The 13593-nt window shown below is 48.3% G+C and overlaps 1 protein-coding gene across 2 annotated transcripts in view; it reads right to left on the minus strand.

Annotated features, from left to right (window-relative positions):
- Tmem74b (transmembrane protein 74B) overlaps positions 1-4787 on the minus strand; it is a 7041-nt gene extending 2254 nt beyond the window's left edge. The window contains exons 1-2 of one of the 2 annotated variants that reach the window (XM_021661382.2): positions 4408-4787; positions 1-549 (exon numbers count right to left, since the gene is read on the minus strand). The exon at positions 1-549 is cut by the window's left edge and continues 2254 nt beyond it. In XM_021661382.2, coding sequence (XP_021517057.1) covers positions 1-508 — 508 coding nt within the window. In that variant the 5' untranslated portion in view covers positions 509-549; positions 4408-4787. Of the gene's footprint in view, positions 550-4025; positions 4369-4407 lie in introns of those variants that run through there. The other variant, XM_060383092.1, reaches the window with a different exon arrangement.
- Between the last annotated feature and the right edge of the window lie 8806 nt (positions 4788-13593).

Consider the following 13593-nt stretch of genomic DNA (forward strand, 5'->3'; position numbering starts at 1 on the left):
GCACAGACAGGAGCATGCCCCCGACTGTGAGCAGCCCCAGGCCTGCAATGATGCACTTGTCCAGATGTGAGCCCAACCGGGCATAGTACATCTCCAGGCGTTCCATCTCCCTCGCTGTTACTGTGTCAGGGTTGACTCGGGCCTCTCGGGGAATGGCGTATGCTGTCACAACCAGGAGGATTCCGCTCACCAAGAAAACCAGAGCAGAAACAAAGCCATAGTCCACTGGGCGGCTCACAGGTTCCAGGCCTGGCCCCTCCTCTGAATGCAAAGAAAGGTCATCCCGCTGGGACCGGGGCAGTGAGGAGACGCCTCCAGAGGGACTGGGGGAGATACCCAGTCTGGCATCCCCAGGGTTCTGGAAACGAGTTTCGTGCTCCTCGGAGAAGAAGCAGGCATTCTCCACACCTATCCTGGGTGGTACCACTGGGCCCAGTGGGGCTGGTCTCCTTGAAACCTGGGGACCATTGCTCAGTGTCTTCAGTTCCAGACCAGGGGGAGATGCCATTGGAGAGAATGACCCCAGCTCATCCCTTGTCCCGTTGGCAGCTAGAAGAGAAAACAAATGTCAGTTGAATTTGCCTGCTGGAGCTCAACATCACACTTGGCATAAATGTGGCACTCCCTGTGGGCAGCTATAAACAGTAGCAATGTGGCCCGTGCTAGCCCCTACTCCCACCCTACAGTGGTTGATGCACTTATCCTCTCTTGGCCTCAGTTGTCCCATTGACCACATTCTCCAGTGACAATACTAATACTACTCCCTACTGTACGGTGCTAACAGAGAGGTTGAGGTAATCCCTATGTGAGATGCTCGGTAGTACCCAGTAAATTTAAAGGATGGGATGTCATCAGGATGGATGAATTTAGAGTAGCCATGAGGTCCTTATCCCAGCCTCCTTGTTTGTGTTTAGGCAAGTGATGTCCCTCCTCCTCTGCAGAAGCCCTGTTCTCATCTGTAGTGTGGGAAGCCTCTCGCACAAGGCTATGGTAAGGATTTCATTAAGTGATGCTTATCAGGCTGTGGCCCGTTCAGCTAATGGGCAGCACTGTATGAGCCTGTGTAAGGTGAGGTGATGATGTGGGGTGCGGCAGAGATAATCAAAGTGTTATAGGCACTTTGGAAGCTTGGTGGAGGGTGATGGCATCTGAAAACTGCCAAAAAGAAAGAGTGGAAAATTCCCCAGCAGCCAGAAGATGAGGCCTAGAGAGGGAAGGGGCACCCAGAGACCAGCTGGGCCAGTTCACAGAGGACTGTGAAAGCCAGGCCAAGAAGAAATGGGACTGGGATGTCAAGTTGTTGCAGTGGGGCAGGAGGGAACAGGCTGGGGATTTGTGTGGATTTTAGAAGTCCACACAGGGCAGAAGCATGGGGGACAGGGTCCTGGGAGGAAGCCCAGGAGATGTGACAGGGCAGAAAGAAAGGTAAAGAACAGAAAGCCTTGACTGAGGTCAAAGCCAAATGCCTTCCTGTATGCAGGCAAGGATTGGGGTGGGGACAAAGAGGAAACACTACCAAAAATACCAAATACTGCCATACAGACTCACTGCATATGTGCTCTTGTGTCAAAAGGCCACCACCAACCTAAAGCCATGGCCAGACTGGGTTCACTGAAATTTTTGCTTACTTCATTTCCAATTCTATTCATTGAGTTTTGGTGAATTAGTTACCAAGATATAAAACAAACAAACAAAAATTTCACCTTTTAAGCTCAGAGTTCCTGTAGGCACTAAGCAAAGTCCTCAGTGAATGTGTATTGCTGATGTGGGTACAACCATATCAAGGACCCCAATGCCTTGGTCCCACGTGGGTGGCAAAGCCTTCCCTGCATGAGGCTCAGAGGGATGGCACAGCCTTTCTAAGATCCAGATGCAGACAGTGTGTTCAGAAAATGTCCACTTCAGCTTTCTCCTTCCCCTGATTGCTTATGGCCTAATGACCTCCCCTACAGGTACTGCTCCTACCAAGACTAGCTAACCTGCCTCCTTGATATTATAGCTATCTATAATAAGCCAGTGTTCTTGTTTATCTTTTAGCCATATATAATAACCTTGCCTCCCTGATCAACTGTATATAATAAATACACTGCTCTAGGATTGCGTGCTCTCTCCACCAGAGAGCCCAGACCACCTGATCTCAGCTCTTCTGCACATCCGTGGGATTGTCTTTTCTCCATTCCCTCGATGCTCCAGTCAAGCCAGTCCCCAGAACCATAAGCATACAGCAGGCTCCCATTCTCAACTCTCTTGGAATCTGATTGCCATGTTCCACATCATAACATACACCTGGCATTGGTAATCAGGCCTTTCCCTTGCGTGGCTCTGAACTCTTCTCCATAGGCACCCCTCCCTGGCACACATCACTTCTGACCCCACAGGAGAAACACTGTTCCCATACATACTCTGACATCCCAAGGACCCATGCACGGCCCTGGCACACAGATGCTCGAGTAACAGAGACCCTAGGTGTGGAGTGGCCCTCCCACTCCGTGATGTGTTTACACACACGGAAGCTGATTCTCTGCGCTATCGGGTCATTCTCCAGTGCTCTGTGGGTGCCTGTGTTTCTGAGCAAACATGAGCAAAATAAGTGACGTGATGGCAAATGAGATGCATAAATGACTGAAACTCCGAGAGGAGCAAGTGAGAAATCCCTCTGACCTTTCCCATGTGGACTTGTTCTCTTAGCAAACATAGGGCCTTTCGTCTCAGTTCAAAGGCTGCTCGTGCTTACAGCTCCTTTCTATTGCCCTCCTCTACTGTATCCCTTTAATCCGTGCTGAGCTTTGACGGCCTGTTAGACTCTCCCGTTAACACCTCCTTCAGGACTGGCTCAGCTCTATCACCTTTTAGAAAACACGATCACGATCCCATGGTAGGTTTGGGGACTAGGGACCAAAAGATGAATATAGGTACCCCCAAGAATCTCTATTTCCTACACACATGCAAACCCACACATTCCACCTTCCTTCCCAGACAGCAGGCATGGGGATCCTGAGGGCAGAGGTCCCTCTGAATCTCCCTGGGTCCCCACTCTCCTCTCAGTTCCCAGAGGATGAACAGAAAGGAGGGCGGTGCTAGTTGGCTTTTTACTTCTGGGGCCAAAAACTACTCAGCACCCGGAAGTAGGTGCCACTTGTGGCCCCTACCCATCAAGCCCTTAGCCTGAAGGACGTGGGGAGTGGCCTATAACCCCTTTCCCAGAGGCACATTAGTGTCATATTAGTGCCTCCAAATCTCAGAGGATATCTCAGGCAACCCAAATTCTTACAGCAAGACTTGCTTTTACCCAAAACTTTTTCCTTGGGATGCCTGGGTGAAGGAGCAGACACAGAGAGGCTTCCTCCCTCTGATAGCTTTAGAAATGTCTGTTTCTCTCATACAATGCTTAGTAAGTGACTAATGGGCCATCAATTCCTAGACATACATAAGCAGACACACAGAGAGAGAGAAAGCGAGCACTTGAGACTGGTTGGTGCCCACCAGATCATACTCTAAACCTGAAACCACACCAGTTACTGCAATTATATCTGCAGTCCTATAGTTCCTGAAAGGCAAGCGCCCCCTCCCCCATGCGCGCCCCGTTCCACACACACAGTCGCCGGGACTGTTCCCACAGCACTGCCCACAGACCCGAGAAGTAAGTGTGACTCACAGATCCACGGGTCACCCTAGTGGTACCCACAAAGAGGGTAATATTGGGAGAGAGGGCAGGGTGAGAGAGATATGGAGAAAGGAATAGAGACTACCTCTAGCACTGCTGATATCTAAGCTGGTTCCACCCAGACCTGCCCAAGCACCCCCACCCATGGTGCACGCTGACACCCGGGAGCCCGACACACTGCGAGGCTGGGGGATGCTTCACAAACCCAATCGATAGACACACGCACTCGTAGTACACAAAGCCTCGGGCGCGCAGAGGCACACACGCAGGTCCACGCTGTTATACCCAAAGTTCCGCGCGGAAAGCCCCAGCGCCCCGACCTCCCGCCTCCCCCCAGCGCCCGCCGGCTCGCAGTTCACACCCCCTGCTCCTGCCCTTGACCGCCAACTCCACGAGCCAGAGCAGGCCGGACCCGCCCGGTCAGCGCTCGCAGCAGGGCAGCCCGGGAAGGCTGGGCTCGGCGAGGCCGGCGTGCGCTACGGTGCCCGGGTCGCGTGTGTCCTTCGGCGGGCCGCGAGGTCAGGCGAGCTGTCCTTCGCTGCCACTCCCCGCCTCGGGCCCTGAGCTGGCGGCTCGCAGTCGGCGTGCGGAGCCGTGCCGGGCCTCTCCAGCCTCCGCACCCGGGAGCACGGGGCTCCAGGCGGCCGAGGCTGTGCGTAGACCCTGGCCCGGCCGCCGCCTCGCCCTCCCGGGCTCCCGCCCCCTTCCCGGCCCGCCCGCAGCGGCTGCCCGGGCGCACGTACCTGCTCGCGCCGCGCCGGGCTGCACCGCGCCGGCCGCTGGGGGGCTCCGAAGAGGAAGGGACAGGGCAGGGCGGGAGCGAGGGGATCCTGGAGCGCCGCCGATCGAGCTCCGCCCGCGGCGGGCGAGGGCGCCCGGAGAGTTAGCGTGAGGAGGGAGACGGAGGCGGCTGCGGGTGCCCGGCCCCCGCCGTCCCTAGAGCCACCTCTGTCTCGCCTGCGCGCTGGCCGGGGAAACCCGAGGCTAGGAGCTCTCGGCGCTGGGTGCAGGGGCGGGGCGGGGCGAGGCGAGGGAGGGGCGGGGAGAAGACCCCTCCCCCGCCTCAGGGGAGACCCGGCTGCACCCAGGGATGCCTTTCCCACCCTAGGTAGGACCCAGGGCCCTCTTCAGGGTCTGCAGGTCTAGAGTCTCGTCGCCGCGTGGGGCTCGATGGCTCACGGGCGCCACGTGAAGGCACAAACGAAGCCTTTGCCCCCCCTCTGTTTCTGACGGGTGTCCTTCTGGGGCATTGTCAACGGCCATGCACACCTTTACCCTTGATCGCCACCTGCAAGACCCGGTCTGCTGGGCGGCCTGTCTGGCACACACACACACACACACACACACACACCACACACACACACACACACACACACACAGGTGATGAAGGGATGGCCCAATGTTTAAGAGTATTTCTGCTCTTGCAGAGGACCCAGGCTGGTTTCCCATCACACACACGGTTGCTTACGATGTGTAATTCCAGTTCCAGGGAATCAGATGGCCTCTTCTGATCTCCTCAGATACCAGGTTTTGCATGTACATAGCACACATACATACATGCAGGCAAAACACTCATACAAAAATCTTAAAAAGAAGAAGAAGAGGAAGAGGAAGAGGAGGAAGAGGAAGAGGAAGAGGAAGAAGAAGAAGAAGGAGAAGGAGAAGGAGAAGGAGAAGGAGAAGGAGAAGGAGAAGGAGAAGAAGAAGAAGAAGAAGAAAGAACTCCATCACTATGGGTGCAGAGATCTGGGAGCTTGCTTGAGCAGCTCGGTCTTCACCATGTACCTGTGATTTGGTTCTCATCGTTGTCCAGAGGTTTCCATTCTCTTCCATAGTCCCTCCATGTGGCCAGCTTGGATTTGCTTACCTGATGGTGGTCTTGTGGTAGTCAGAGACCTTAGGCACTCAGCCTTCCCCCCCCCAGGGGGGGGGCAAAAGAAGATGCTTCAGGAGATTTTTAAAGTTGAAACTTGGAACTGACCTGGTGTTATGTTTACTGTGTTGTGTCCTTGCCACAGCTCAGAGTCAAGAGGAGGGACTCTAAGTATGAGTGTGAACATGAATCAGTGGATGGCACTGGAGAAACCTCATACTGTATCTATATATGTATATCTATCATCACCCACACACATACACACACACCACATACATACAGACACACATCATTTCAAGAGGTAAGTGCTTATTTCAGATTGTTTAAGAAAAATAATGGGATTATGATACCATGACTGTCATGGATACATTAGTTAGAGAAATGGTAGAAGGAAAATTGCTTATATGAAGCTGATTCTATCAAGACTGCTGTTTTCATCAGTGTTCACTCCGCCTTTCTCGCACTGGTGTGGAGTCCTTGGTGGTGCTTGGCACCATGAAAGGATTCCATTTCCCAACTTCTCTTGCATCTAGTATGGTCAAGTAGGTGGTTAGAACATCATTACTGTAAGAAAAAAAAAAGTTACGTTCCCCAACAGGAGGTATGTTCTCCTTGTCTCCTTTTGTCTTTCTTGCTGTCAGGATGTGTGTGAGTGTGTGTGTATGTGTGTGTGTGTGTGTGTGTGTGTGTGTGTGTGTGTGTGTTTAATAAAGCAATCATCTTTAGATATTTGGGTAGGACAACAACAAAACTGAAGGAACCTGGGTCGAAGATGACCAGAAGGAAACAACTACCTGCAATAATTCCTCATGTTTCTAAGAATGATCAAAATCGGTTTCCACCTTCTGTTACTATTCCTTAAGGTTTTTTGTTACTGAGAATAAAACTGTTCCTGTCTAATAGAGTCAATTTCAAGACAATATAAGAAAATCAAACTAAAATTGGATGGCGTGGGCCAGGCTACTTGGCCAGTGGAGATTATCCTCTCTGCTTCCTATCTAGTTAGGCAAAGATCCTCACATTTACAGTGCAGGTGCTTTACCCCTGAACCACACGCCCCCCACCCCATCTCTGGGCCTCTTGCTGTGCTGCTTTTTTCAGGAACATTTTTCTTGCTCCCTCCACCTAGGCTCACTGGGTAATTGCCTCCACCTGCTGGACTCTGCACAGTGCAGAGGTATTTTGGGACATTTTGGGGTTGGATCAGATCTACATTTCTTCAGCCCTCTTATGCCTCTTTCTCAATTTTTCCGTGTGTGTGTGTGTGTGTGTGTGTGTGTGTGTAAGTGTGGGTGAGCGGGTGTGTGTGTCTACTTGCCCATTTGTGCATAATCCTTTGGGCCACAGCACATGTGGGGAGGTCAGAGGACAACGCTGGGTGTGGCTTCTACCTTTCTCAGTTGGGGCAGCCCACATGCACACAGAGTACAGAGATGGGAAGCGGGTGGGCTAGGACACTCATCCATGAAAGGGATACCTATGTATGGCAATGTGCTCAGAAAGAGGCGCAGAGGAGTTTCACAACAGCATGTGTCCATCTGTGTGCCTACAAAAAAAATTCCTGAGACGGTATAGTTCATGAAAAACAGGAATTTGTTTCTTTCTTATGGTTTACTTTAAAGTGTGTGAGTGTGTGTGTGTGTTATTTTTCTATTGCTGACCATGGTAACTTCTAGAATAAAGTTTAGTTGGGCTTATAGTTTCAGAGGATTAAAGTCCTTGACCTTGGGGAAAAAGGCAACAGGCAGGTAAACAAGGTGCTGGAGCAGTATCTGGAAGTTACATCTTAAGACACAACCACAAGACAAAAGCAGAGAGAACTAACTGAAGATGGTGTGGGCTTTTGAAACCTCAAAGCTGGTCTCCAGTGTGAGAGAGGCCTGACACCTCCAAGGCCATACCTCATAATTTTTTTCCAAGCAGTTCTACCAACTGGAGACAGAGCATTAAAACATGTGAGGGGCATTCTCATTCAAATGACCACAGTGTTCATGGGAGAGTATGTGTGGAGATGTCCATGTGGAGGTCAGAGGTCAACTTTAGGTGTTTTAACAAGCAACTCACCTTGTTTTTTGAGATAGGGCCTCTCTCTGGGCCCTGGAACATGCTAATTAGACTAGGCTGATGGCTAGTGAGCTCAAGGGATCTACCTGTAACTCCAGTGCTGAAATTACAAGTGTATACACCATGGCTGGACTATTACTTGAGTCCTGGAACTTGAATTCTGATGCTGACACTTACACAGCAAATACTTTACTGTTTCTGTAGTCCTTCATCTCCCACTCTTGTATCTTAGCTTTCCTGTCTGCTTAGTGACAGTCACAAAAGTCCTCTTTCTACTATGGATGTCACAAAGCTATTGTAAGGACCAGATTAGGTCATGAACACACAAACATGTGGGAGAGAATGAACCATTAAATCTATAAGTAAAGGAGTTATAGAAAGGAATTGAATTGGGAAAGGCAAGGGGCTTGGCTTCTGCTCTTGCCATCTGATAGGTTGTAAGGACAGTGACGGGGCTCCTGTACTTAAGAGTTTCAAATAATCACATCTTCAATAAAACAGCACACTTCTTCTGCAAAAGTCTACTGGGCAGTCTAGGCCAACATGGTAGCTTCCACCTAAAGAAGGCCTGAACTCCATCTATCTTGTAGGCCCAGATGGCTGCTTCAGCTCCAGCCTTAGCAGTATGTGAAAGTCAGCAGGAGGTAGCACTGGGGTGAGATAGGAGCTCCTCTCCATCTTTTAAGAGCATAATCCAGAAATTGAACATATAACTGCCATTCATATTTCATTGGTCAGTATTTAATCATATGACACACATGCAAGGGGACCTGGTGGGTGTAGTTTTTCACATGAGAAAAGAGAAGAAAGGATATTAAAGAATAACATGGTGAGTGCATTTAAAATAACATTCTTATTTACTCTTTGAAATTTTCATACATGTATGCAATGCATACTGACCCACAACCCATCAGCGTTCCCTGGGATATCTTCACATCTCCCTCCCAACTTCATGTCCTCTATTTTGATCCACTAAGTCCAGTTAATGCTGTCCACATGTGCATGTATGTGGGATCATCTACCTACCAGAACCTGGGCAACCTAAATAGGGCTTGCCTCATCAAAAAAGTGACCCTTAGCTCCTCAGCTAAGGTGAGGATTGGGTAGCCCCTCCCACAGATATTCGGGGATCTTTAACTGGCCTGATCCTGTGCGAGTAACCACAGTTGCTGTGAGTTCATGTTTGTAACAGCCATGTCATATCCAGCATTCAAATCTCTCCTCCCCATCCTCTAGCTCTTACATCCTATCCACCACTTTCTTAGCTATGACCCCCCAAGCCTTGGGGAGATAGATGGTCATTATCTGTCCCATCTGTGGCTGGGAACACACAGCTGCTTATTCTCGGCACTTTGAGTAGTATTGCCTCTCTCTGTTAGACACAACCCACTGCAATAGGAAGCTTCCCTGACCAAGGCTGGAAGCATCTCAGATTTATATATTTAAACACAATACCAGACGTTTAGCAAAACAACAACAGTAGTTTTCAGCCACCCACAGGACCCATGGCCTCTCTAGCCACGGGTTTTGGCAGTGTTTATAATATTAGGCATGAATTCCTTCCTGTGGAGCACAGCCTATAATTTTTGTCATCGACTTTTATTTACTTGGGCAGCCAACACTCCATATGAGCCATAGTTTGTTTTTTTCTAATTTTAAAATTCTTACATTCATTTTATGCTCAAACACAGGTCTGTGCATTCATATACTAGGTTTTGTGTTATAAACTGAGGTGGGGTTTGTTTGTTGGTCTGAGGCAGCATCTCAGGTATCCAGATTGGCCTTCACTGACTACGGAGCAGAGGAGGATGACACTGGTTTCCTAGTTCTTCTACCTCTGCCTCCCCAGTTCTGGAGCTGCAGCACCATACCCAAATGGCTTCAGTGCTTGAAGTCCAGACCCAGCTCAGGACTTCATGCGCCCTAAGCAAGCACTCTTCCAGCTGAGCTACTTGCCAACCTTCTTATTTATCTTAAATTTTGAGACACCACCTCATGTATCCATACTGACCTTGAACTTGTATGTATGCGTATAGCCAAAGATGGTCTTGAACTTCTGTTCCTCCTGCCTCTACCTTTTGAGTACAGGGATTATAGGCCTGTACCATCACTACTGGCTTTCAGAGTGGTAGAGTTGGAACCCTTGGCTTCTTTTATGCTAAGGCAGCGTTCTGCCAGCTAAGCTGATATAAGGTGATATTTTGAGTTTGTTGATTGTTAATAGACCCTCTTACCAGGTGAATCATAGGTCACATGAAGACAGCTGTGAGGTCTTGCTTGCTTGCTCAGTACTCTATCTCCAGAATGAGTTGTGGGATCTGGCCCATGGAAGCCACCCTGGTGTCATGATGAACAGATGACCATTCTGGCCTTCAGTTATAGATGTCATGTTTTCCTCTTTCAGGAACTTCAGTTCTTTGCCTGTCTAGGCATTCTGGCTTCATGTCTCCTCAGGTCTATGTGCTAAGCCTTTCTGAGCCTATGAAGTAAAATGTTTTCAAGGCCAGGAATCCTTACTGAGATTAAAAATAAATGAAAGTGTATCAAAACAAGTTAACCACAAGAAATCACTTTGTGGGCTATTTAGGCATCAGCTGTGGAGGCCAAGTGCAGGGCGCCAGACTCTGACTGCCAAGCACTCCAGATTTCCATGCTGCCATACAGAGTAGAGAACACTGGGTTGAATACAGCCTCTCTTGGCCCTCCACCAATTTAAGTAGACCAAAAACCTACCAGGCACTGGTCAGGGAAAATTATTCTAGTTCCAGCTGTCACCACCTGCTGGAGTGATCTTTGGGAAATTGTGCGTCTCTGAGCCTCAATTTCCAGTGTAGAAAGTGAATGATATATCTGTAATATATTGCAAAAATATTACAATCTATTAAAATGTATATGATATTTTATACGTACCTAAAATAATATGTACAGTATATAAAAATGCAAATAACAGGGGCTGGAGAGATGGCTCAGAGGTTAAAGGTGCTAACTGCTCTTCCAGAGGATGTGAGTGTAGTTACCAGCACCTACACAATGCCTCACAACCATCTGCAGCTCTATTTCCAAAGGATCTCCTTCCATCTCTGGTCTCCAGAGGTACTTCTTGCATGTGGGTGCATAGACATACATGCAGGCAAAACATCTCACATGCACAAAACGAAATAATAAAATTTAAAAATACAAATAACAATGATGTCTAGCATATACGCAGAGGTTCCCATATTTTCACAGCTTTCCATAGTCATGTAATGTTAGGGACTTTTTCACTGAGGCCCAAAGAAATGCCCAACAGTGACTTATGACACATTTAGACTCAAGTGCTTTAATAATGACTGTCTGCACAGTATCTGATAGATGACATTGCATCTCCCCCAAGCCTTGGCTCACAGTTTGGAATCTGCCATCTATAAAGGTTTTAAAGATGGAACAAGGTTGTCTATGCTTGTCAAAGGCCCAGAGTAAAACATCAATAACTGGTCGTTAACTCATTCTGAGATCACCTTCTGTATCTTCTCCTACCACCACAGCACTGTACTCCCTGTCTCCAGCTCCTCCCACCTCATGGTTTCATTTGGCCACCTCCTTTTGGGCCCTTCCATCCCACTGGACCTACTCTTTTCTACTCTACAATACAGTGCTTTTCTCAGATCTCTTTGTATACGGATGTACATCTTGGCTCTCTGCTTAGGCTCGGTTATGTAGCTCACCTTTCCCAAAGCTGTAGGCCTAGTGACAATGTGCCAGCTCTCCAGCAGCCTAAACTGGTCTCAAACTCACTATGTAGCCAAGAATGGCCTTAATCTTCTGATCCTCCTGCCACTATCTCCCAACTGCTGGGTTTGCAGATGTGTACTGGTGTCTGGTTATTTGCAATGCTTGGGGATCAAACACAAGGCTTTGTTCCTGCTAGGCAAGCATTCTAGCCACTGAGATAAATCCCTAGCTCTTTAAAAAAAAAAATCTTACCTTTGGCACTGCCAAGAAAACAAGCTAGAAATCTCTGAGGATGGCAGAGGAGTTGTGGAGCAGCCTCAGACATGCAGGTGTGTGGCTGGCAGCAAATGATCATCCCACCAACCCACTGACTTCTATTTGAAAACAGATGATTGCTATGATGTGGGTACATGACCTCTAAAGACCCATGAGGAAAGACCTATCGAGAGACAGGAACCATGATCGTCTGGGACCTACTTGAAAGCTTTCCAGTCATGTGAAGGGAATGCTGGGACCTGTGTGTCTTTCCCACAGCCTTTTCCTACATGGCTGTCATGAGATGAACAGCTCCTTTCTCCACACACACCCTGCCATGGTGTGCTGCCTCACCACGGATCCAGGTAACAGAGCCAAGTGACCATGAACCCAAACTTTCATAACTGAGCTAAAATAAACCATATTAAGTTCATTATCTGGGGTGTTTGTTATAGAAACAGAGAACCAATTCATGTGAGTGCTGATTGAAAGTACGGAGTTTTAGAGATATTTGTTATCCAGTGTTCTTGCAACCTCTGCGGCAAATTCAAAATGAGACCAGATCTGATTGGCTCATGTGGTGGCCACCCCCAAACAGCTCCATGGTCATCCACCACCACGAGCCAAAGATCTTCTGTCCAGTCTTCAGGTGGCTGTCTTAGACTGACACATCTATCTCTGCTCCAGATCATTGTCCCATTGTTTCAGGGACATGTGACACAAAGTCTGAAAAGACTTATTTCTGATCCCCATGTTTAAAAGCCTGGCAGATGTGGTCAGCAGCTTTTTTTTTTTTTTTTTTTTTTTCAGAGCACTTTAGTTCTAAAGTGTGACAGCTGAGCCAGAAAAGAATTTGCACAGCAAATTTTGTCTGTGTTCTGTCATCAGAAAGCATCTTGGGATGTAAACGCCAAAGTGAAAGAAATGTGACACTCCTAACAACTTACTTTAGGAACTTCCTTCTACATAGCTGGAGGCAGAGCCCAGGCTCCATCCACACAGGGCCCTTTTGCCTGCCTTGTATGCCTCACACTTAGAAGGAACCCATGCCGCCTCCACGCCACCTCCATGCTACTAGAGCCCCTTAGTTCTTGCTGGACATGGAACACATGCCCCACGCACCATCCACCAAAGAGCCACTGCTTGATGGAATACTTCACAACACTTTCCTTTGCAGAGTCCAGCTTTCCCAGTGTCCTTCACACCCACTGCTCTGGGGACAAAGTAAGACCGTCTCCTCTCTTTGATTTATAGACATTTACTTGAACTTTTGGGGTTTTGTGTTTTGTTTTGTTTTGTTGCTTTCATTAATTCTCGTGCTCTATTTCAAATCACCTTTGTCAATATAGTGTGATTTTGTTTTAAACTTTCTTTTGTATCTGTAATTATTTCCCTAATACTTTTTTTGACAGGGTCTCACTCTGTAGACCAGGCTAGCCTCTAACTTACAGAGATCCACTTACCTCAGCCTCCTGAGTGCTGGGACTGAGGATGTGTGGTGCTAAGTCAGGCTTCACAACATTTTTCTCCTGGAGTGTTTGGAGGAATACAGGTTTGATCCCATTGCTGTTGGTGTCTGCTGAGTCTCACTTATGCTGAGCAGAGTTTCCTTATGTGTTTTGTCATTGTGGGTCCTGGGTGATCTAGAGTAGCATATATCCATGGGTAATGTAATGGCTATAATGGCCTGAGCTGAGAGCATGGACGGAATTCATTTTGCTGGTCCCCTCCAGTGCGTATCTAGGTTCTGTATCTAAGATGGCTATGTTAGCTCTTGGCTTGGAGTTTCTAATTCATTCAGAGTGCATTTTTGAAAATCCTACATGAGAACACATCCCATTTATTCCCATTGTAACATGAGTTTGGGTCTTGTTTGTTTCCATTTGGTAGGATAGCAGCTCCAACAAAACAAAGCCATTCTCTCTCTGGTTTGGAGCTTTTGTTGTGTCTGGAGCAGAACTTGATACCCAGTAGACAATCAATAACTGTTTATTGGAAGGGATGATGAAGGAATACCCATTTCACA

The sequence above is a fragment of the Meriones unguiculatus genome, chromosome 4 (genome assembly GCF_030254825.1).
Source record: "Meriones unguiculatus strain TT.TT164.6M chromosome 4, Bangor_MerUng_6.1, whole genome shotgun sequence".
NCBI lineage: Eukaryota > Metazoa > Chordata > Mammalia > Rodentia > Muridae > Meriones > Meriones unguiculatus.